The sequence below is a fragment of the Monomorium pharaonis genome, chromosome 7 (assembly GCF_013373865.1).
Source record: "Monomorium pharaonis isolate MP-MQ-018 chromosome 7, ASM1337386v2, whole genome shotgun sequence".
Taxonomy (NCBI): domain Eukaryota; kingdom Metazoa; phylum Arthropoda; class Insecta; order Hymenoptera; family Formicidae; genus Monomorium; species Monomorium pharaonis.
Window position 1 is genome coordinate 14,674,415 of NC_050473.1, and position 25,233 is coordinate 14,699,647.

General features: G+C 38.1%; 1 protein-coding gene and 1 long non-coding RNA gene across 3 annotated transcripts in view; one reads left to right on the forward strand and one right to left on the reverse strand.

The window, feature by feature from the left end:
* Positions 1-25,233, forward strand: part of LOC105836397 (neurotrimin) — a 137,852-nt gene that overhangs the window by 92,367 nt on the left and 20,252 nt on the right. For both annotated transcript variants that reach the window (XM_028188727.2, XM_028188728.2), the window contains 2 exons: positions 24,016-24,223; positions 24,758-24,916. In XM_028188727.2, coding sequence (XP_028044528.1) covers positions 24,016-24,223; positions 24,758-24,916 — 367 coding nt within the window. The remainder of the gene's footprint in view (positions 1-24,015; positions 24,224-24,757; positions 24,917-25,233) is intronic.
* Positions 10,850-22,783, reverse strand: LOC118646491. Its single transcript, XR_004964059.1, has 2 exons — positions 19,485-22,783; positions 10,850-19,199 (listed from the first exon to the last, which is right to left on the reverse strand). It is a non-coding gene; the product is annotated as an uncharacterized LOC118646491 (long non-coding RNA).

Genomic DNA, 25,233 nt, shown 5'->3' on the forward strand with positions numbered 1-25,233 from the left:
TTATTACGAGTAAAATTAACGGAGCTGTTACTCCGCTCTTCGGGGATTTTTTTTTTTTGCCTATCACAAATCTCTGTCTAACGAACTGCGCGTAATTCATTGGCTCTAATAGATGATAGGGTCAGCGTACGTGAGATACAATCATATGTTCCGCTGCGGGCGCTTGCGTTTAATGGATCCGTTCCTAATTGTCTCGCGTGTTTTCTCAGAAAAGGCGAAAGATGTGCAGCTTTAATGTAAAATAGAGAGCAATAAAATTCCCAACGCTTAATAAATCTAACACTGTCCAAAAATCAATCTATTATATGCTTTTACAATTGTACTTGAATAAGCGTACAATAATCATAATTTAAAAATTTCGCAATATATTTCCACCAAACTGATGGTATTACTTCAGCAATTCTTTTTCCATTTCCAGCATACGGGATAGGCGATCTATACGAGTCACATCGGGCTATCTGACCCCGTTGATCAGGATGCAATATTTTTAGAGGAGTGATCAGTTACCAAACGAATTTCTTTATAAAAACTAAAATGGAAACGGCCAATATTTTCGCATCAAAAGGTCGATACAGCCAGCCGATTGTCGGCCAATAAATAAGAATTCCCTTTAGCTATCTGTGCGCAATCATATTTTGTATAAAAAATATGATTATTTTTTCAAAAGCGCGTTAAAACCCTTCGAATATATGTGCATTCGTAAATCTTTATGTTATCAAACAGATGTTAAATACATAACTGCTCGCTCCGTTTAATTTATGTATATTAATAATATCACACGTTGCATATTGGTATCTGTACGTAACACGCTCGATAATGCAATATTTCTCGACAGTCAATTACATACAGATAATCTACCCGTGAAGCGAAAACGTGAAATAAAAAAATTTTCCTATTTCCACGTAGGAGTACGGTGGCAGTGCTTCCGGTCCGAATTCAGCCGCACCGAGGCTGCTGTAGGGGCACATATATTTCCTCGAGGGACAGAGAGATAGATCGGTTGACTATCAGATAATTAAATTCTCCCGCCCCGACGAGGTGCTCCGAATATTTCGCGGGTATCTCAAGTAAGAAGAAATTTAGAGCGGTAATCATTTTTAAGAATAGTTTAATTATTAAAAATGCTAATGCGAACCAATGCGACTTGTCTCTCGCAGCATGTCGGCTTTTCCGGCTTCGACGTGTGACGCACGTCGAGTGCACGTTATCGACGTATCTTATAACATAACGCGATAAATATTACCGAGCGAACTCTCAGCATTATAATCCATGAGGCAGCGCCGAATATTGTCGAAGGCCTACGGAAAAAAAAAAAAAAAGAAAAACACATGGTAACACGAAAAACGGCGCCACACGGATCTTACAGCCGTATTTCACAAAAACGGGCCGGCAGGGTGTCAAAATGCGCGATACATTGCGCCAGCCTGTTAAATAATATAACCGGCTATGCTATCGCCCGTAGCAAATATTGCGCGTGTACCACCGCAGAGAAATATACCGCGTAATATAAGAAAATGTATATGCACACCGTGGCGCAGTATCGTTCGTGTCTACCAGCGTGATAATGGATTCAACGAGTTACCGCGAAAGGGCCTAAAGGTCCTCCGGGACCTCGGTCGTCCATTCACCTGTAAAGCTAGTATTTTGCTATGATAATTTCCCCGCATCGATCTTCCCTCCATTTTCACGTTCCTCTTATTTTGATAATGAAACGGCCGTTTTTGCTAATTGCAAATTATAAATGCAAATTCTGTATGTAAATCCGGTATGGTTTATCTTATACGCTTTAATAACCATTTAAGCGATATCTCCTGCCATAATTCATCTTGCATCGCGGCATCCGATCGGTCTAAGGAACGGATGATTCAATCTAGGTCTCCTTTCATTTCCTTCTTAATATATAGCGACATTTCCCCCTTCGTGGGCGCTTAAATGCTCCCATAGGAAGGAAACGATTTTCATCACGAGCGACTTCATTATGCGGAATGAACAGATAGGCTGGAATTGAAACCAATTACGCGTAATTACGTCGCGATTATAATTTTGCCAGAAATATGTAAACTTGTAAAATTAACCAAGCATTATTTTCAGTGCGGAAGAAATCGTCATTAATATAAATTGTTATTTCTCGAACAATCATTTTATGATTAATGCATTATCGTAGAAAACGTACGGTGCTCGTGTCGCGCTTGTTTCACTCTTCGCATTTGCGTGATTTAAATTTCAACGCACTCGTATTATTAGCATGCACCGGATCAGTTCTTAATGCCCGTAGCAGCTACTATAAGCGGATCTGTCTTTCTTTACTGCATGCTTAGAGCTCGCGAAGAGCATAAGACTCTTACCAGTTTGCGTTGCCCATTCCTTAAAGCTCAAGTTTCTTCGAGCTTAAATTGCACTTTGACCACTCGTAAGCATCACACTGAAGCTCCGTGCTTTCCGTTTAATTCGAGGCAACCATGAAGGGAAACTAGCAAAATGGCCAAAACGGTCGAAGTACTTCGCGTACGCGTGTAACATCTTCTTGAGTATCACGGAAAGTGTTAGAAATTCCCGCCCTTAAGCAACGCGCTTTAACATTTATCTTGAGATAACTACGTATAGCACGCTGTCAGACAGTTACTCTGGCTTTAAACTAACGGCGAGGAGATAAAACATTCTTTATTCTACGCCAATGAAAAAATACGAATTTAGAGAAGAACCAGGGTAAGTTTTAGAAATATTTAAATATATGCAAGAAACTTAAATCTACCATAAAAATTGTGACGTTTTCTTCTTGCATTTCCAAAATGTCGAAATTGATTTATCGACCTGAAAAAGGAATTAACAGACGTGCTTAAATGCTCTAATGAAAGGGAAGAAGAATCGGACAAATAAAGCACAAAGTAAATTTGTCAAGTCATATTAACTTGAAATATCTAAATCCGTGCACGCGTCACAATTCGAAAGGAACCCCCATTAATTATTCAGACAAATATCCGTGACGTGAGAGCAATCGACAATCGTTTCTGGCGTCCAATGTTTAGCCAGTAGCCAGTCAGTTAAATCTATCGCAAATATTGGACACAGTTGATCGTCCGTATATTGGCTATAATTATTTGCATAGCGCTCCGTACTGATCGTATATCTTCTGTCTCGCAAGTCGCTAATCAAGATAAAATCGATCGCCAGTAAATCACCCCTCGCGCAAGACGCTCTAATTATAGGATTTGCGAGCCTTAAAATTCAAGTGATATATGCAATTTGAAAATATCAGCAATATACTTAGGTGGAATTTTTTCATAGAATAGTGGATTCTCATTGTATGATCTTGGCGCGCTGAAATTCAAGCGGCGATGTTGGCCGACTCTGCCAACATCCGTCGAACAGATCAAGACGATAACAATAGAGCAGAAGTTGGCCGAAGTTACATAAAGGTCGCTCGATTTTTATCTTCGATCTCGTGCCAAAAACAATTAACCTTAACGATTAAGGTCAGAGCAAAGAGGAAAGAGTCGTCACATTAACGCTCCAGGTCAATCGTTTTGTTACTTTCTCCTAGTCCTTACCCAAATTCGTATCTATAGAGAAATCCTTTTCACAACATGCACGTGGAATTTAATTACAAAAGAATAAAAACACGACTGATAACGTGCATTTTATTTTAATGTATTTTGTCTCGTGTTTCCGCACGGAAAAATTTTCACATAAATTCATTACGTGATAATGAAGGGTTACGTTAAATTATCACGTACATGCGTGTGTGCGAGCATCAGGCATGCTTCTGCTGGATTATTTTTATAATCTCACCCCCCGTGGAGCGAAAAAACAATTGAATCGCCGACAATCAAGTGTGTCGTTATAAGTGCGGATTTTCAGTGATTATTTTATCAACTCGCTGTGTATAACGAACGCAACAATAACGGCTGAACCGAAACGATACTATTGAAATAACGATCATATGTGTGAAGCAGTATTTTATTTTTCTGGCTGCACGTCAATTCGACTAATTACATCCTGGTGAACGGAAAAAAAAATTCCAATGTGGTAAAACATTTATTTTGGTTCGATTTATATTTTTATATATAAAATGAATTTTTTTAGCGCGTACAATAAAATATTTTTTATTACAACATTCAAATACGATATAATATATGTATAAAGCTTTGTATAATAACAAGTATATCGTATACGATTCTTGTCTAAATTTTTTAACCAAGTATTATGTACATTTAATACATCTTAGTAATTTTAGCACTTACGTACGTATGCGTATATAAAATTGAACAAGCTTTGATACTTACGCATAGTGAAAAGAATGAAGACGAATGACTATTGATTCATGCATGCGAGAGCACAGTCGTGTATCAGGCGTGCACGCACATTACGAGAAAGATGATAGATTGAGAGTAATATTTCGGTTGGCCTATTTTTCATTGGTAAGTTTAATTCGCCTTTTCTAAATCTCTCTCTCTCTTTCTGCCGAAATTGATCAAGTCATTTAAAATACAGCGATCAGAATGTTCTCGTTGAAGAGATTTAAAAAAAAGAAAAAATTCTATAATTTCCGTAGAACAATTGTACAGAAAGGCGTCACGGAGTAAAATAAGAATTGTCTTTGATTTAATTCAGTCTTTATTGAATAAATTGCACGGCAACAAGACTAATTTCCACCACTCTAAATGTCGGAGGCGAGAATGTAAAGTGCCGTCTTACAGGCATTTAGTCCGATGACAACGGTCTCAAGGAGTAAATAATTACGGCGGGATCGCGCTTTGCATTTTATTCCCAGGTTAAATCGGACTATCATCTTGAAGCGCATCGCTAGTTCAACATCGGATTTCCATTTAATCTACACGGAAACCGAGATCATTTCTCAAATGCATATCTAATGCAAGTGTAACGGCAAGTCAAACGATTAAGTTTCATTATTGTTAATAGCACAGTGCTAATCGTAGCGGCCGTTTGCTGTTACTGACGCGCCCAATTGAATTCATTTATGGCTTCATATGCGAATAAACAGTTAATGATCCAGCAACAGCGCTATACATATATTGTCGGCAGTTGATGTATCCGTCTGCCTGCAGCTCGCGTGTCTTCCGATTAGCGAAACGGTGCCGGATGTATAAATTCCCAGTTGCACGTGCTGTAATAATGGTATTTGCGACACGGCGAACGCGAGAATAAAGGTACTTGATGCGCAACGCTGTGGTACGCGCGTTTCACGCGCAGATTACCATGACGAACATTATGCTCGAGTTAAACTTGTCCAGGTAGAGAGCTCGATATGTACTAATCCTCTGCCATTTTGAAATAGGCATCTTTCAAAATTTACGGGTGGAAGTGCGGGGGGAGACGCGGTTCAGTACCAGCACGGAACCATATGGAATCCGTGAGCACCACTCACGTATCAATACGTACAGGAGCCAGAGGAGCGGCGGGGATTACCAAATCGATATACTAAATGGGTTTAACGGGGCAGGAATAATTAGGATGTTGGCACCGAGCCCGAGAGCCGAGCTCGCGGAACAGATTCAAACTGAGGAAGGGTCAGTGCTCGTGCTCTACCTATTACACGCGTTGCCACCCGTGCCTCCGTGTGAGTATGTCGTGCGTCCGTACTAAATATCGAGCAACGAGCTTAAAGTGCTCACCAGCTGAAGTCTCCCGGTACGTACCTTGTCACGCGTGTGATTAGAATTTATCAGTGAAAGAGGATTTTGTCCTGCCAGTCGTCGCGAACAACGACGAGGATATTTATCGAAACGTTAGATGCGCCATAGCATGCGATTACCTTGGCAAATAACAGAATTTTGGAGAAGCCACTACTACTGCATACACGAACCGACTCGCGTCACTCGTTTCTCCGGAATCTCTTTTTTTCAGTTTTGTTTAACGAAACGGCGATATTGTGTACGGTGAAAGAAATTGCCAATATTTGAAGCTACATCTAGTACACAACTGTTTCCATTTTTTTTTCTTTTATTTTTATTTTTTTGCAGAGAAGGCAGAATCGCGTTTTGCTAAAACAGGATTGGTAGAGCAGTCAATGCTGTTTCTATATTGACACTGTCCAAATATAAATAGATACAAAAAAGGGGATTTATATCCATTTGAGAAATTGCAAATTCCCATATCCTCGATGTTTTTATATTACGTTGGAGTACGCATATTGCCGACCGACGGAATGCAGTTCACAACGCGTTGAATGTATAAAGTACGATGTGTCGACAAAACGAGGAACCAGCATTAATCGTTGGGAAATGGCCGATCATAAAACTGCAGCATTGTGAAATATCAGAATTACCGCGATATCTCGATTGCGGATGCATGTTTCGTTTGTAAGAAATCCAGTTTAAAATAAAATGAAATAAAAAAAAAAAGATTGTAAGCACAATTCGTGCCAATTTCGTCGAAACGCCACGAATGTGAACCAACACAGCTGGCACGTTTACGCTGTTAATCAACGCTGTTAAACAATTTCACTAGTGCGCCATTGTTGGTACATTAAGCGAACAAGTTTTTTTGGAGATAGCATTATTTAACAGCGTTACGTTCCAATTAAACAGCGTGACTGCAAGGTAAAACATGATACGCCGTAATCGCGAATATTGCTCTCGGATTGCCTATTACACTTTTAATCGTGTTTTTTAAATATACACGGTCGGCATTTAATAGATGGCGTAACGTCCACTTAAATACGCCATCCGTATTTTCATGCCATTCCGTCGGTGTAACATTTCTCCATCTGAACTTATCTTTTATTAAAGATTTTCATCTTACAAGACTCAATACTTTGTACGCACAATTCGATAATTGTTTTACAAATTTTATTTCTTTGAAAAACCAAGAACATTGTAATTATGTATAACATTTACATGTACAATCTATTTTTTTAATAAACAATTGTGCAAATACCTATTACAGATAAAGAATATGAATGGTTGCAAAATTTTTTAATACTTATAAAAAAAACCCCTATAAAGCCAAAAAAATCCGCACCTACATAAAAATTGAGTGCTTTTTTGTCGCTATATAATTTATTCCGCAAAAATATTAATATTTTATGAGCAAATTTTGTCGTTTAAGCCGTTTGACAAAAAATGTTTAAAAGTTTAACCAGCTTGCTAAAATAGCGCAAAACATTTTATAATTATAACATTGTTTAAAATATACCCATATTGTTGGGTATACAGGTGTCTCCTAAAAAATGTTGCATTTCCAAAATGTTTGCGCGCTATCTTAGAGCAACAAAATAGCAACAAATTTTGATGTATTTATTTCTTTAATTTGAGCACTCTGAATATATTTTTTTTAAGTACTGGGGGCCAGCTTGACAAAGATTCTGGTCTCACGTCACAAAAGAAAACCAATGTAGCGTGTCACAATTAAAAAATCGTTTACGCTAGAATTTGTTGCTCTTTTGTTACTACAAAATAGTATTAACAAATTTCGAAAAAACAAAATTGTTTAAATAATATCGCTTTGACAAACATTAGATACGTGACATGAATAGTTACGGTACGATTTATTAAATAAAAAATAAAAAAAAAAGATTTTGTTACTCGAATGATCACAATCATAAAATTTTCTATGGACAAGATCCTTTCAAGATTTGCAACGGTCAATTTTGTCGCTCAACTCTAAGTGCGTGTCATATAAACAATTCGTGTTTCCCGGCGGTCTGCGTAGACAAATTGTTTATTCACCCCCACTTAGAGGCAAGCGACAAAATTAACCGTTGCAAATCTTGAAAGAACATTGCCCATAGAATATTTATGACAGTAAACAAAACTTAATAATAAACACGTAATAACTTTCGAAAATTATAATATAATAAGAAACGACAGAAATGACACACACATAGGGAGAGGGAGAGCCATAGTTATAAAAAAATCAATCAATTATAAAGAAGATACTTAAACTAGAAAAAGTAAAAATATTATAACACACAATCGTTAAACTAAACACCGTGAACAACATAATCTTGTATATAATAGCGGCATTTTTTAAAATTACATTATTATATTATTTGGTCTACGGCAAGAGAACTTGATGCTAAATAATAATTTTTTTGTCAATTTTATATTTGTAACGTATTGTAGACCGCGCCGACACATTTCTCAGTTTTGAAACAGTTACTAGCTAGATACTATGATCCACTGAACTAACTCGATGCTGTAACGCATCTGTAAGATCTCCCCTTTCCCCTTCCCGAATTACTGCAAATAATATATTGCGAGAAATAATTCCTCAGCCAGGGTGGTCAGTCCTGGTTAAGGTATGTATTATTTTTCCAAGAATTTATATATAGTTTTTACGAAAATTAATATCCCAGCCAGGGTGGTCAATCCTGGCTAAGATATGTATTATTTTTCCAATAATTTATATATAGCTTTTGCGAAAAATAATATCTTAGCCAGGGTGGTCAGTCCTGGCTAAGGTATGTATTATTTTCGCAATAGTTTACATATAGGTTTTGCGAAAAATAATATCTCAATTAGGATGGGCCAATCATGATTAAGAAGATGTTAGTTTTCGCAATAATTATTTCCAATAATTTAGGAAAAGAAAAAAATCTTATAGATGCTTCGGAGTATCAATATTTAGCTAGTAACTGTATTTTAAGACTAAAAAAATGTGGCGCGTATTTCATAGTGAGCTGGAAATATTAAATTCACTAAAAAAATATTATGCAACAGTAACATTTGTTGCAGACCGGATAGACAATCTTATCTTTATCTTTATATCATTTTTGTAGCCCTGCTTTTAAAGAGTTTCACATCATATCTAAGAAAATATGAATTACTACGAATTATTTTCAACTGAGATTGAGATAAAATTTCTTTATTTAGTTTTAAAATTTAATAATTAAAATTAATACAAGTAATAAAATAATATTTATTTTGAAAAATATTTCATAGACTACATACGAGCCATTTGTAAATGGTCCAAATAAAAAAAAATATAAGAGTAAAATTAACTGATAAAGTGAAAAAGCTGAAGTTTATGTTGAGGAGGTTCGGTGCAACTATAACAGACAATAATAAAAATGTGCCTAATACGAGTACATCTGAAGGTATATTTAAATTCATTGATTTAGATAATGATTAATTATTGAGATATTTTTAATAAAATATTGATAAATTAATTTGCCAAATTATATTTAGTATGCCTTAAAAAAGAGGACAGTGTCCGGAAAAGAGGACGAATGGCAATCAAAATGGTATTATTTAAACATTTTTGTTTTTTCGAAATTTGTTAATACTATTTTGTAGTAACAAAAGAGCAACAAATTCTAGCATAAATAATATTTTAATTGTGACATTCTACATTTGGTTTTCGTTTGTGTGTTGGGGACAGCACCTTTGTCAAGCTGCCCCTCCCCCTGTACTTAAAAAATATATTCAGAGTGCTCAAGTTAAAAAAATGAATACATCAGAATTTGTTGCTATTTTGTTGCCTTAAGATAACGCGAAAACATTTTGGAAATGTTTCATTTTTTAGAAGACACCTGCGTACGAACACTAAGTAGATATGGGTATTTCTTAAACAGAGCTAATTTTATAGAGGTTGTAAAAGAAATGAAAATTAACTTAAAACTGTCGTGACTCAATCTGTGTTGAAAAAATACAGAAAATACAACGTTTGTACAGAATAATAAAATTTTACTGAACAAATGTTAAGAATAAATAGACAAAATTAATTATTCTAGGCTAGTGTTTCATAAGACAATCAACTGTGCTCTTCCTTTTGCTCTTTCACTTATAACTTAGAGAATATAAATCAATTTGTATAAGCTTCTGAACGAGAATTGGAGGAGCTCTAAAGAAGATTTATCTTGGCGCAGTCTTGGAAGTAAACAACTGTGATATCGAGGATGGAATAAATTAAGCAGTTCAAGAAACTCTAAGATGTATACATCGCGACTGGAAGATTTTGAGCCTAAGTACATTTTGAAACTTCCTCTTCTATTATCGTATCTAGTGACGCATAATCGACACAGCATTTACATAAATGCATCGAGCGAGTGCAGTCAACCGCAATAAATTGAACTTCACCAACCTCTCGTCCCAAGATTGGATTTTCTTGGGTCCCGTTATCCCGTCGATTACCTATCGTCTATTTATGCTCTAGTCGGAATTATTAGGCTTTATGGCGTTATAGTTGATCAATTCTCTCGCACCTTCCATCTACTTTATGCGTTTATCGTCGAACAATTTCCGCTCTTAAGTTAACGAAACGCGACAAGCGAACTGCGAGAGCCGCCGTAAATTGCATTTAGCGAACCATTTCGCGTCGAAAGAGCAAAAGGAAGTAAAAAAAAAAGTAATACGGAAAACGTTTTCGTTTTTCCCCGGATCAAAATGAATCCGAGCGAACCCGATTCCAAGACTGCGGGAATTACTTACCATAAATTATTATCGGAATACGCTCCACAAAATCTACATACTCTTTCGGATTAACCATTCCATATCTGGCGTTTTGCTTTTCCTTCGATATAATCGATATGAAAATTTTAATTGAAAATGTACATTCGTATACTTTCGTTTTTGCTTAGGGTAAATTAGGGTATAATATCTATACGGAGAAGATAGCCAATGGCTATTATTTCTCTAATAATTGCTAAATAATGTTCTTGTAATTATTTTCAAAGATAACTTACTGTACTTATGTGCGTATATTATTCGAAATAAAAATATTGTGAATACTATATACTTTTATTTTTTATTGCCTGCAAAGTTTTTCATGTGTTCATTAAAAATTGGCATAACGTCGAATAAATTAGAGTTGAACTGTCAATTAAGTTCGTTAGACACATAACGAAGGTATGCAAATGATAATATGTGATATCTTTTGTTTCTTTTTCTTTTTTAATAAATACTATAACTAGTTCTCTTACAATTTGGATGTGATGGCTCATGGCTTAAAGGGCCAGCCAACAAATAAACAGAGTAACAAAGAACGAGAATAAGAAATAGTTCATATAATGTTTCTTATTCGATATATTAAATATATTAAATTTCCTTATTCCGTTTATCTGGCTCTTAAAGGTATCATGAACAATCTTTAATGCCTTGATTCCGTACCAAAATATCGACCGTAATATCTCCTCGAACGACTACGCAGGCATCAAGATGTCTATCGGCTCGTGGTGAAATGTTACGTTATTATTTTCCTGGTGGCGCGCCAGCCAAATGTGGAATTCCGTGTGGCAATAATAAAAATTCATCCCCGCAGAAATTTTATTTCCGGATCAACCGCGTTGGTCGCGTTAAGCGCGTTTTCGTTTAATCTTCTTTTGTTGTCAATGCTATTACCTCTCGGATATCAACACACAGCGCGCGTGTATGTTAACAAAATTAATTTAACGTCACGTAAAAAAACGTACGATATTCGATTCATATCTGATAGAAATTTCGCTTTTACACGTCGGATTACAGCGAAATGTCCTCGCAGCTACAACGAGAATGTATATGCAATCGGCAACAGCAATTAAATTGGCGAACGCGCGCGCACTATCTCCTCCACCACGTTTATAGTTTCAATATCTATTTAATACGCGCGTCGAAGGTATATGAGGCGCGCTTTAATTGTCTGGCCTGTAAAGCTTAGCGCGGAGCGCGTTTTAGAAAGCAATCAAATTTTACGATCGTACCTCTACCCCTCAAACCCTCGCAATTTATTTTATGGAAGTGATCTCCTCCTCGCGGCGTAAGTTTTATGCCGTAGCTCAGGATCACTTATTGTATATCGAAAATAAAAATTTACTGAAGCGGCGACATATACAAAGCACCAGATGTCGGACGGGCATGATGGAGGGCAAAGTTATCGGGGTGCAGCGTCATATCTGAATTGGTCTATGTTGCGTCGCCGTACCGGAGGCACACCGGAGTTAAATCTTTGAGCCGCGATCGCTGTAAATGAAATATAGCTGTTTGTTAAGTATCGAGTCGCTGAAGAATATTGTCCATGCCACCCCCTTCAAGAGTCGGCACTTAATTCGTTTCCTCGCACTTCACTTCTTCCATTTTAATGCTCTTCGAGTTTCGAGAATCCAGTTACGTGCGAAGTTACAATACCCGAGTTACTTCGCATCGCCAAGCAGAGAGTGAAAGAGGGGGGGGAAGGAGGGAGGGAGAGAAAAAGAGGTGAATGCGAAAAGATTTTCAGGCGACGAAAGAAATGCCCGCCCGCCTCTATTAATCGTTAATACGACGGAGTGCGGAATTCTTTTTTCCGCGTCAATACTTTTTCCCCCCTTCACGCGAGGGTTCTTCGGCTTTCATCTCTCGCTACAATTTTTTTCCCCGCTCCATCAGCCGCCACCGTACAGCGATGCGCTTTTACGTCGCGGCAATTCATCCTTACTTCCACTAACGCGACCGAGCGAGACTGAGCGTCTCTCGTGTGCTACAGGCAAGTATCATTTCCGCAAAAAAGTAACTCGAAAATGAAAAATCGAGTGTCGCCGGGCTGACGTGTTATTTTTCCGAGAGTGGACGGTATGTGCGAAATGTGTCAGAAATACAATACTGAAACGCTAATTATATAGCGCGACGTATGACGCGCAATAAAGGGATGTAACCTAAGATTGAAGATACGTGGAAGAATAAGCGGCTCAACGTAAGAGAATAAATCTCATTAGCATCATCGTGTCCTTGTCTCCCGGTACAAGAAATTATGGAAGAAGATATAGGCAACGTACTTTGAGATCAAATGAATAGCGACAGTTTTCTCTAAAGGGATTTTCTCTAAAGGGACGAAAATGAATATTTAAGACAGATTAAGCATAGCGATCGAGCAATATGGCCTCCTATCAAGCGTACGAGAACGTTACATAAAGTTATATCGTAGAGCATAAAAATATTAAAATAATTAAGCAAAGGACAATAAACAGGCAAGATTAAAATGCATTGTTTTAATTAAATAAAATGTAATTATGTATTAAATAATGTTAACAGTAAACATTATTCTAAATTATGTTGCATCTAAATGAACTAAATGGACTCTGGTCTAACCACCATGTAATAAACGAACATTGCATTTGATATTGTAAAACGATAAATTTATTAAAATTATTACAAAGTTGGAGAAATCGTATAACTTAGTTGCCATAACAATGAGATTGAGATAAAATGCCCAAGTATTGTATAAGTATATCGTACAATCTTTGAACTTACTTTTGGCATCTTGCCACTGATCAAAATTTATGTCAGCTGCTCGAGAAGGGTATAGAGAGGAACAAAACAACGTTCGATAGAATGTTTGATAGAAGAGCAATAAATTTCCTACATAAGAACGCAAAAGAAACCGCTGGGGCAATCGTGAAAGAATAATAGCTCCCTCTCGTCGAAATTAAATAAGAAAAGCACAACCTTATGTATACATACGTGTAATTTATTCTAAATAAATGCCGTTATGTATTTGAACTCTGCTATACCAGTCCCAAGCCTCATAGAACGATGGCGTTTCCAATCGACGTTTTCGCCGCCGATAGAATATTTGCTGTTCCTATTCTATCCTGATTTACGAACCGTCGTTAACGTTCAGTCAAGGTAATTGCACCGAAACCACAAGAATTCGCCCGACAAAGCCGCCCGTCTCCCCCCTCCGAGAAGATCCACCGCCATCTCCAACAGACCAGGAGCAAATTCTCGCGTCTACTTACAAAATCCCCTCTTTAATCTTCCTTCGAAACCTTCTCTCACTTTGTTCCACCGCTGCGCGATATTTTTCTATTTCGCCATTACAACGCTTTCCTCCTTTTGTCCGCCGCCAATTGGATTATCGCAACTTTACCCGATTCCCTCGGCATAGTTTAGTTTTTCCTAATTCTCTCTCTCTCTCTCTCTCTCTCTCTCTCTCTCTCTCTCTCTCTCTCTCTCTCTCTCTCTCTCACTCTCACTCTCTCTCTCTCTCTCTCTCTCTTCGGGGAGGAATTATTCCGCGGTCTGATCCATAACTTAATTCTTGTTTCTGTAATCCTCTTGGTACATTTCATAAACCGTAATACAAAATACACGTAATTTTGTAGTTTTAAAGGGTGTTATGAAAAATATGCAAAACCAAGTCCCACTTTCCATTTTCTAAGATCTTGAGAGAAGAATTAATGCGGAAGCTGAACAATTATTTCTGCAGAATGCAATGCCCGGAGTTTGTTTTACACGCGGCGCAAACTTCGGCGCTTTGATATTCCACGCTGAAAAGCTTGTATTATCGAAATCAGAAGTAACTAGCGCTAGACGAAAATACCGAGGTTAACAACAAGTTACCGGTTGCCAAGAACGAACAGTAGCTTCACGCGCTAATGACTGAATCGTGTCCTCGAAAGTTTCACTTCTTGTCGCGGAGAAAGCAATCGCGTCGGCGACTATGCCCTAACCAAATTTATAAGAAGGAGATTAATGAGGACTATCAATTTGCTAATGTTTCTTGGGGGAGGAAAAGGGGAAGCGAATCGGAAAATCATTAACGTTAAACATCGAGACCGTAACTGTTCGCGCATCTCTCCTCGCATACGTCGAATCGGGTTGACGTTTGTATACGCGTCGCTTTTCGGTAACGAACTGCGAGACGTTAAGAGCAGCATTTGCGACCGCGCAGGAACAATAGTATGGCACGTTCGCCGTATTTAATCAAACAACTGTGCCCAGTTGTTCTCGCGCTCGCTTTGCGTTAACAGACCGTCTCGCAATCGTCACATGAACGATTAACGCGCGTTACCGCGCGCCTAACAAAGGAGCACCATTTTCGCGGATATTTCTCTCGTCGCTGTCCTCGGGCAGTTGATAGCCTCTGGTCTGTCTGCACACGATTATAATTTCCTCAATAAACACTAAAATTACAGAAGTAGCCAAATGGGAGACAACAGATGGTGAAAGAATGGCGTATCAACATTTTTATATCGTTTATATTATAAATTGTCGACATTTTTCGACATTTAAAATTTTCGATTCTGTGAATTTCGAGTATATTTTATTGTCCGTCTATTTCCCTCTCTTTCTCTCTTTGTCTATATCTCTGCGACAGAAAACTCGTTTGCCGAGCTCGGCTGACCGATATCTGACGCGCTTTTCGAAAATCGCTGATGCGTGTTCGCCGGGCGCGAACATAAAATCTGCATTGAAATCCACCGGTCGAGAACGGCAATATGTCTCACGTCCGGGGGATAGTCAGCCATGAAATACTCGTGCAGAGTGCGTCAACGGAGCGTCTGAAATTCATTGTCCACGGCGTGGCCATGGCGGTTTAGCGTCCGTGCGGGCTCTCTATATACCATATACGATCACGGGACCGCGCAAAATGGAAACCACGTGCCAAATACGTATCTTTCCCCTTCGTCGGGTTTGACGGGCGCGTCGACGGGCCCCGCGTTTGCCTCCCCCTTACCCCTCGCGATTCCTTAAGCGTATATTCTACGTAGAGAAGAGTCATATTTTACAATCGTATGGATTATTCAATAACATGGAAGAGCTTCTGTGTTTTTCGATCGATATATTTATCTTCTTTCACGTGGAAAAATGTTTTGTATGATTTTCGGCTGATCTGTCCCGACAGATTTATTACAGATATCTCTATGAAACGGAGCATCGAGCCGAATGTAAAAACAAATCTTCGCACGTACGGCAAGGAGGGAGGAGGGTGAACATTTAATGAAAAAGGATTTTGCGCTCGAGACGTACACATGCATGCTAACGAGCGCGTAAGTGCATGTATGTCACGGCTATGTATATAATTCTGGTTTAGCGTATAAAACGTGATTTACATGGGACGAACGCGCCCGCTACGTCCCGATTTATGACATCACCGTAAAGCGAACAGCGTTCCATTATCTTCCGCTTCCGCCGTTCCGTCCCGCCACCACTTTCACCACCCCCGTTCCTCTGACACGCAAACTGCAAGCGCTGTCAATCACTCACCCTCGAATCGCATCCTCTCTCTTTCTATCTCGTGCGCGCCGAGAGACGCTAACAAGGTGACTGCGACTTAAATATTTCAGCGCGTTTCTTTTTTCACCTCTTCCTCTCTACACTTAGCCATTCTTTCGGCTCCCGTTTCCGTGCAATCGTGTCGATGGCGACAGAATGCAAATTTGTCCGCGTCCATCGTCCAGGCGACCGGGTACTACTACTACTACTACTACTAATCGATTGATTGCCTCTCTCGCCTCGAGGCATTGATGCATTCGTGCGATTAATTTCATCCGGTACGGCGCGCGACGCTATTTACATGTCATCGAGGTAAGGGGTGTTTCGCTTTTTTCGGAAATAGAGCAGAAATAACGTTGGCGAATCAGCGCGCTACAAGAATGTATCCGTCACGTGCGAGATACAATATATGTATTCTTTTTTTCTCAACAAACGCGTGAACGTCACCGTCACGTTGATGGCCTCGCGGGTGAAATAGACTACGCTATCTTTCTCCTGCCGTACTTTTAAACTAGATTACTACGTCTACTTCAGCGCGGAGTGGCTCGAAGGGGATCGTTCGGGCTGGCTTTTATTATGGCGCGCCTGTACCTTACGTCAGTTGTGACGGCTACGTAGAAATGCAGGCATCATCCGCAAGTATCGTAGAGACATATTAAAGAGAATGGCCGCCGCGCCCTGTTTTTTTTTTCCTTTTTGTGCTCGTGTGCATATACCCGACGACAGTCGCGCTGCAAATTGGCGCAAACGCGAGCGAAAAAAAAAGTGCAACGGGCGTGTCGCGTTACACATTTGAGAGTTGAGGCACCGCCAGGCGCGGCGGGAGTGCTATGTCACGTTTTGTAAAGTCTCGCTCTGCTCTAATTAAAAGACATTCGTTTGAACCCCACCATAACCCCGTGAGCGACGCTTCTTTGCATCGGTCTCTGTGCGCTTTGCTCCGAATTGAAGACCTCTCCGTTGCTTACACGGTTCCTTCGTTCTCGATTTATTTTCAATTTGTCACGATCCTTTTTTGCTCAGAACGTTATTTTACTGTCAATATATTATTTCGATATCGCAACGTAATTAACTTAGATTATTGACGGGCTACTATGTTGATAATTTGATCTGCAACAATTAAATCTGGCCATAAAGACAAATCAAAGGATCATACCCCCCAAATTATAGAAGTTGCGAGGTAGCAAAAGAACCTCAAAAAAGACGCAACCTGCTTACGAATCTACAATCTAACCGACAACTAAAAAATAAATTGAGGAACAAAAAGGACCCAGAAGACTTCGAGGACAAACAAAACCAACGCCCAAGTGGTAACAACAGACAACAGAAGCAGTGATAGGGTGAATGCTGTGAATACAGAATTACTTATACTTGTCCTCTGTAAAATGAGCAATCCGAAACAAATAAATTGATATTTGACAGTCTAAAAAAGTTATTAGAGAATAAACTGGAAAATATCAAAGATAAAAACGGTAAGAGAAAAAGAAAATAACACACAATTTTAGAATAGCAACATGGAATGCCAACGGGCATCAGAGAGGCTCTCAGACCTAACACACTAACATATTATGATTATCGATCAACCAAACAAGAAAAATGCGTGATAAAACAGAGCTATACGTGAAATAACAGAGCTATTCAATGGAATATACTCTGACACACAGTGGCTAGTTGAGAAATTGTAAACTGCTAGATAACCGTAAACTTAGTTACAATATTATTTGTAATTAAAAAATAATAAACACGAATAATATTTTCATAAAACTATCATGTTTATACATTAAAAATTAATATTTATAATAAATATTGATCAGCCACAATATTAAATTGCGAAATTTAATTCGACTCATCTTTGTTTTATCAAATGCTCTATCTATAAAAGCGAAATGCCATATATAAAAGCAAAATGCATCTCATTAATAACATTGTACAAGTTATAAAATGTAATTTTCACACAGAGCATTATCATTTTACATGCATCGTTGAACAAGTAAATTCAAACAATAAAAGATATTATTAAAAAGGTAAACTTCCATTGTTTAGTTTATAAAATTTTACTTTTCAATTTAATCTAAATTTATGATATTAGAAATAATTTATTATAATTTAATCTAATTTAATCTAAGTTCCAAAGCACACATTTGAAATGAATAAAACAATTTTAAAGAATAGAAAAATTATGAAATAGAAATTAAATTAAATAATATATAAAAATTGCAAAATAAATGTAATTGTATATAATAAAACTATATTAAATTATTTGAATTAAAAATTAAATCAATAAAATCCCCATAAAATCCATACGACGATAGAGAACTGCACGAATGCACCGAGCGTGTCGGAATGCATAGGAAATAGAAAATTTCCAATGATCGACCGAATAATATATTATATGTAATAAACCGTGGCGGTTATAGAAAATTCTCGAAAGATCCGGTCTCTGGAGGAGATAACAAATGAGACAACAGTATGGAGCCTGAGCGGCTCGAGAGTCGGCTTGGTGATCGCACACGAAAAAGACAGACTCGTTCAATCGTCTCCGGTGAGTGAGTTACTTGTTACATTGCGCGTGGGAGTGAAATAAGGACAAGAAAAGTCTATAAGATCTAAGCGCAAAAATATAGTTATATAGCAGAAATATAGTTTTCAGCAAGAAAACATAAACAGCATAATTTAACAAAAATTATAAATCAACTTCTGAAAAACCCTTTAAATTTTATGTTAGATACTCGTGGCCGAGGATAACTCGTTCGATCGGAACTTTACAATCTGTAAATAGGTACTTACCGGTATCTTACTGCTTTTTATGAAAATCGAACGCTTTAAGGATCCCCAAGAATGACGCTTAGACGTAAACCTTTCTTTCAGTTAATCGTACATTTCCTAGAACACTAGATAATTCCTTTGCTATTTCTTCTTTCATAACATCTACTTCATCTGGTTTCTGCGCAACTTGCAGATTTAAACCTGTATACAAATATCACAATATTGTGTTATTTTTAAAAATGTTTGTAAAAAGTACATGTATTTTATATATTTTGTAATATATATTTTATATATTACAAAATAAAAGAATTAATCTTATTAATAAAAATAGATTACGTACCAGCAATGGCCTTTTCTAGATCTTTAACAGCAATTTTTAGAATACTGTCTATCAAGTGCAGGCAATGCTTTGATTTCCAGTACAGTGGCCTGAAGCTCTTTGCTATACATTAATCTTTTAGAGACAGGACCTTGGCAGACATCAACTATTAATGCCAGCAGGAGGTTGCCCATAGCTTCGCCCTGTAAATGTAATGCAATAAAATGTAAAAAAGAATTCACCTAAGAGTATGAAATTAAGAACATTTTCGCCAATAATGGTTCAATCAGAACATTTCAAAATAATTTTGTTTCAATATTTTATATGCGAACAATTTTTCACAAAGTAGTACTTTGTCACTTGTCAATTTTAATTTTAACATGTATCTTTAATATTGAGATTTATTTTATTATATTCTTTTAAAAAGAATTTAGATTCTCAAATGTTATGTCCTATCTTCAAATATACAAATTTATATATTGTTTTACCTGTTATAGCACTGGTATAGGAATTAATGATGCACATATTCCCTAGGATCTGGATTCTCATAATATATTTGCAGCATTCAGACCTTGCTCTGCAAATTGCACAATAATATCCTTCAATCGTCTTTCAAATTCTCGCTGAGTATTAGATTCTTGATTTTTTACCTTGAACATCTTCCCGATTCATGGTCTGCCAATCATATAATCTGAAAATATGAAATAGTGACTTTATAATACAACTTTATAATATAATTTAAGTCAACGTAGAATTTAAATTGTTCAATTGCAAATATTTTGAAACTTTCAATTACTTAATACAGAAGCACCTGTCAATTTTATTAAAAGCGACAATAAAAGGACATTTTTTTTGCTTTCAATAAATTGATACTTTCTATAGTTTATACTTTTTCCGAAAATTCGGAAATAACGGGAAAGGGAAACGACTTTGATGGTAAGGACCATGTCGAAGAGAGTGCATTAGAGGCAAGCGAGACTCGAGCACTTACTTTTAACATCTTAATCAATTTCATGAAAAACACGAAATTCTTTCAGGCAAGCCACGAATGCTAAATAAAACGCGACTCGTTCGAGACAAGGTAGATGAATGACGAGAGGGAAAAGAAGGTCTTCGCATTCATATTTACATATTTGGCCCTAACATTCCGGAGCCAATACGATATATCAATTCCACCTTCCACTTTTACTACTCTCACTCATTCTCTCGTACAACACACACACACACACACACACATTACTTCGTAGCTCCAAAATGGCGCTCATGCGAACACCTTCTTTCCCACGAAACAAGCGCGACACATCTAACTTTCATCGTCGATAATACTTTCCCATCCCGCCCTCGCCTCCTCCCTACAACGTGATCGTCGATACCGGCATCCCAGCTAACGATATTTATGTATAAGAGACAGAAACTTACGAATGAAACTTCACATTTACCATGATCTTACATCGTTTACAGAAACTAACAAACCTTGAGCTTCAAAGCTACTGCGGAATAATATTCGCACAGAAGAAAGATAGACAGAAACGGGAAGATTTATTCATCCTTCGACGTAAAACGCTGCAGCGAGATTGTAAAACAATCGACGACACACGCGACGTGTGTCACGAGCGATTAATAGTATCGTGCGAGTAAATAACAAGTAAATGAGAGGTTACTCACCCTCCTCCGCGCTCGCCCCGCCATCACCCGACGTCTCCCAGGCACACGGAACGGTTTCTCCTCTCGGAATCCTTCGCTGCTTCGTCGTAACCTCACACACACACACACATGCACGCGCACTTACACGCGAGAGCTAATTACTGAAATGCAAGGAATACACGAATACTGATTGCACGTATTTCCCGATTAAATAAGTCCGCGATTCGAGACCTCCACGGCCCCGCACGATCCGTTGCGTCTCTCCGCGAAGTGACGATGGCGTTCCTTTGGCGCGAAGTTTCGACGGCGGCAACTTCACGTCGGTAACTTTCCAGCGATTTCCCGCCATATTTCCTGCGCGCCATACGACGCGAGTCAGGCTGAGGTTAGAATGCCGAATCGAAATGAGGATTGTCGATCCCCCTTGATCTCTATGTACGAGCTTACGTTACAGACTCGTCAAGCACGCGTTTCTACGAATTATTCTCAATTAAATGCATACCTTCCTTTCAAACGCGAGCGTTTAGCCGTAATCAGACCGCAGACTTTTACATGCGACAAGTGCACGGAAACCGAGGAGCGGATGTCGACAATGATTGATGCGACGTTTCAACGATTCGTTCGAAAATACAGAGAAACGGGAGCGAACGACACGGAATTCAATATTCGGCCTTAGATTGCGCGAATTCCACGCGTACGATGTTTCCGTAGTCTCAGAACATGGCATGGAGTAATAAACGAGAATGATCGATGAACGGAAAAATCATGCGTTCGCAAAGCGTAATCGATGCAACCATACACCCATGTCCTCGCGACGGAACTGGGCAGCAATCATGTAAAGGTCTTTTTTATTTCTGCACTGCTGCACTGGTGCAATAAGTTAGAATAATGCCCGATTTCTTCACGTTCAGTTATCTTGCGGTTAAAATTATCCAGGAGATAAACTATCAGATCCATGCACGTGATTGGTTAAACTTGATATTTATCCTCCGAATAACTTTATCGGGAAGTGAAGAAATCGGGCATAAGACAAATATATTTTTTCTTATTCTAACTTATTGCACTAGTGCAGCAGTGCAGGAATAAAAAACAAACCTTAACTTTTTCCTTAGGGCGGAAACGTGAAAAGTGAAAAGTTTTATGTAACTATCTCCTTCTATTAATGTTGAATAGAAAGAGACAGTAACTTGAAAATTTTCACTTTTCACGTTTTTGCCCTAAGGGAAAAATTACATAATCGATACCCTGAGCTGCTTAGGGAAGCGGTTGGATGATAGGAAAGGGCAAAATTATGGGAGAAGCGAGTAGCTGATTGGCCACTTGAGAATCGGCATTTCGGGGAAAAGGAGACGTCCTGGCGCCTCGGCGCGTGCCAGCGCGTGCCGGCGCGTGCCGGCGACGGAAAAAACGTCAACAAACACTCGACATGAAACGGTATGCGGAACGTGTAAGATAGATCCTTATTGGTTAAGATGCGTACACGGCGGTATTGTCGCCGCTCATTGGATGTTTCCGCCGGCGTTGCGATATACGCGTGCCGGGGATTGGCAAGCGTGGGCTGCGGTAAAAACAGCGTCTTTGTTAATGACTTTGTTAACGCACGATGTACACGAAGCTCTGAATTAAAAGCCAATATTTTATATTTTACGTCTTCGAGTACTGTTCACGCCTTAATGTAATAAATCCATCATGGAAAGATTCATCGAAAATGAAAAACAATCTGCCATCTCAATGCGGCTTCCGTGAAGAATGTTTCAGGCAAAGTACGGTATAAAAATACTCGATATCTTAACCTAAAAATTTTGCAAGCGGGCAAGCTTTCGAAACTAAAGAGCCGGAAATTATGCGAATACGCCGATCGCAGATCGTCAATACGGATTTGACAGCGTCATTAATGCATTTAATTGACTGTAACAATGACTATTATATGTTCTTTTAAAAAATGTACAAAAATTGAAAATTTTAAAGCATGTGCCTATGTTTCCGAAATTTCTTGCATATATCAAAATGAAATATTGTATAATTTTTTGATGCTAGAAACTGTTTAAAACTGATTAAACTTATTGAAACAACCCCTTGATTTAATTTTGAAATAAATTCAAATGAAAATTAAAAAATAAAACGTCTAATTTAAACAATTTTAATTTAAAACGTTGAAAAGTATAAAATATTGACAAAAGACGAAACAAATTATATTGCATAAAACAAAATTCAATTTTCGTAGAAATTTTATCATTAGTATGACATTAGATGCTAATTAAAAAAGAATTTCTCATATTGTTAACGAATAAGGAACAAAATTGAGTTTAGAAGAAAGAAATTTTAATGGTAGCTTGAAAGACTGTCTTTTACAATAAGAGATTTATATGATCACCATCGTACATGCAGTTGTCTTCAATAATTTCAATAAGAAGACCCTCTTCGAAATTTTAGCGTCTCAGAGAGACGATTGCAAAACATGAAAACGTTTCTCTGGGCACAAGATGCCGTCTTTGAAATAGAATCAGACATTGTCATCTAGATAAATGAATAGGCAACGCACTGAATCGTCTTTGTATACATGACAATTCTAGCTTAATGCAAAATGCACGTGCAATTGTAGATCGACAAAGTGCTCGATGGTAGGACTCATCCGATGGAAACTCATCGGATTTGAGGATCCAATGACGCTTTGTCATTAAAGTCATTACGTCATCCATCAATAGATAGCTTCTAAGCCTGCTAGGTCCGCAATTCAATGCCAACAAAGCCGCATTTACTGATTGTAGTATGCCTCACAATAACCGGCTATGCAGAAACGTTTGAATGGTAACAATGTTCGACTACGGTTTGCGGATAGAGTAGTCGATTTCCACGTTACCGCATTACTTGACCCTAGAGTTGCTTTATTGAGTCAAAATATATATTTTGATTGACTCTTCCATAGCGTCTCAGACTAATCAAATTTTCACGATTTTATTTTATTTTTATTTTTATCGTATCTTCTCCAACGAAGCACTTTTCTCCAGTTTGCTTTTGATTTGCATGATTAATTTATACATGATTAGTTTACATTGCAGTGTAAGAAAATTATGCTGTATTAAAGTCCCAGTACTAGTAAAGCTAATGTTTAATTTTTTAATTACGTCTTCCAGGTCGAGGCGCTCCGCCCCTCACAGAGGGAGGACAAATTTGCGCGATTAAAAAAAGCGTGGATCAATTTTCTCAATACGAAAGATTTTCAGCGTCAAAAAGTTCTAATTGCCCCTGCAGCGTAACGGATTACACGCGTTTTCGCGGTGTCACATGACACCGGTCACCGGCCAGGAAAACAAAAGGCCGGAGTGATGGATGGGTTCCAGACGATTGAAGCGGCGTACCGGCTTTCTGTTTCAGGTGGCATGGCTGCGGGTGGACACGCAAACCATCCTGACGATAGCCAATCACGTGATAACGAAGAATCACAGAATCGGCGTCACGCACAGCGAGCACAAAACGTGGCTGCTACATATACGTGATGTCCGCGAGAGCGACCGAGGGAACTACATGTGCCAGATAAACACTGACCCGATGAAGAGTCAGATTGGTTATTTGGAGGTTGTAGGTTCGTCCATTGTGCCTCACATGTTGAATTAATATCGTGGTAGAAATCCGGAGGCTGTGCCGTATCAATAAAAAAAAAGAGAGAGAGGGAGAGAGAAAAAAAGAGAAAAATCTTTGTTTTTGCAAAATACGCGTTTGTTTCGAAGGTTGAATTCGACTGTTGCAGGACACGGATGACTGGCGAAATCAAGTTCGCTTTTGGGCTCGGCCCGTGGCATCGCTTTTGAGGCTGTACACGCTTTATACATATACATTGTAGTGCCTTTAAACCGCCAAACGATAGCATATCGAAAATTGCTTCGCGGTATTTCACGAAATGGAAATTGGTGTCCCAAGTTTCTCGTCATCTCTCTCTCTCTCTCTCTCTCCTTCTGTCTTTCTTTTTCTCTCTTAAACATTGTGCCCTTGTGGATTGTTCATTTTTTTTTATAATTTTGAGGTGTTTCTATTTTTGTACTATTTTTATAAAACAGCGCAATACGTGGAATCGATCGAGTACATGTAAGATGCTCTGATTACAATTTTCATCTGACAGTTCCACCGGATATTTTGGATTATCCCACGAGTACGGATATGGTAGTAAGAGAGGGCAGCAATGTTTCATTGCGTTGCGAAGCAACAGGGTCACCAATGCCAAACATCACCTGGAGGAGGGAAGACGGCGAGTTAATTAATCTCGGAAAAAATCAGGAAGGTAAAAGACACATTACTGATTGTTTTACATTTACAAAGAAAGCGTAATAGTTTGTTAAAGTAACTTAATAGCGTTCTTTAAAGTTCTTTAATTAATTTCATATATCAACGTATTTATAATATAATATTTTTACACACACACACACACACACACACACACACATACACATACACAAAATTCTGTGTTTCATATAATTATATTTGTTTAAAGAGAATCACAGCTCTTTTTTATATTAAAACAATTTTTTGCAGCAATAACTAGCTAACTGTCCAATTGCTTGTAATATTCGTCGAATTGCTCTCACGCGACTATTTTCC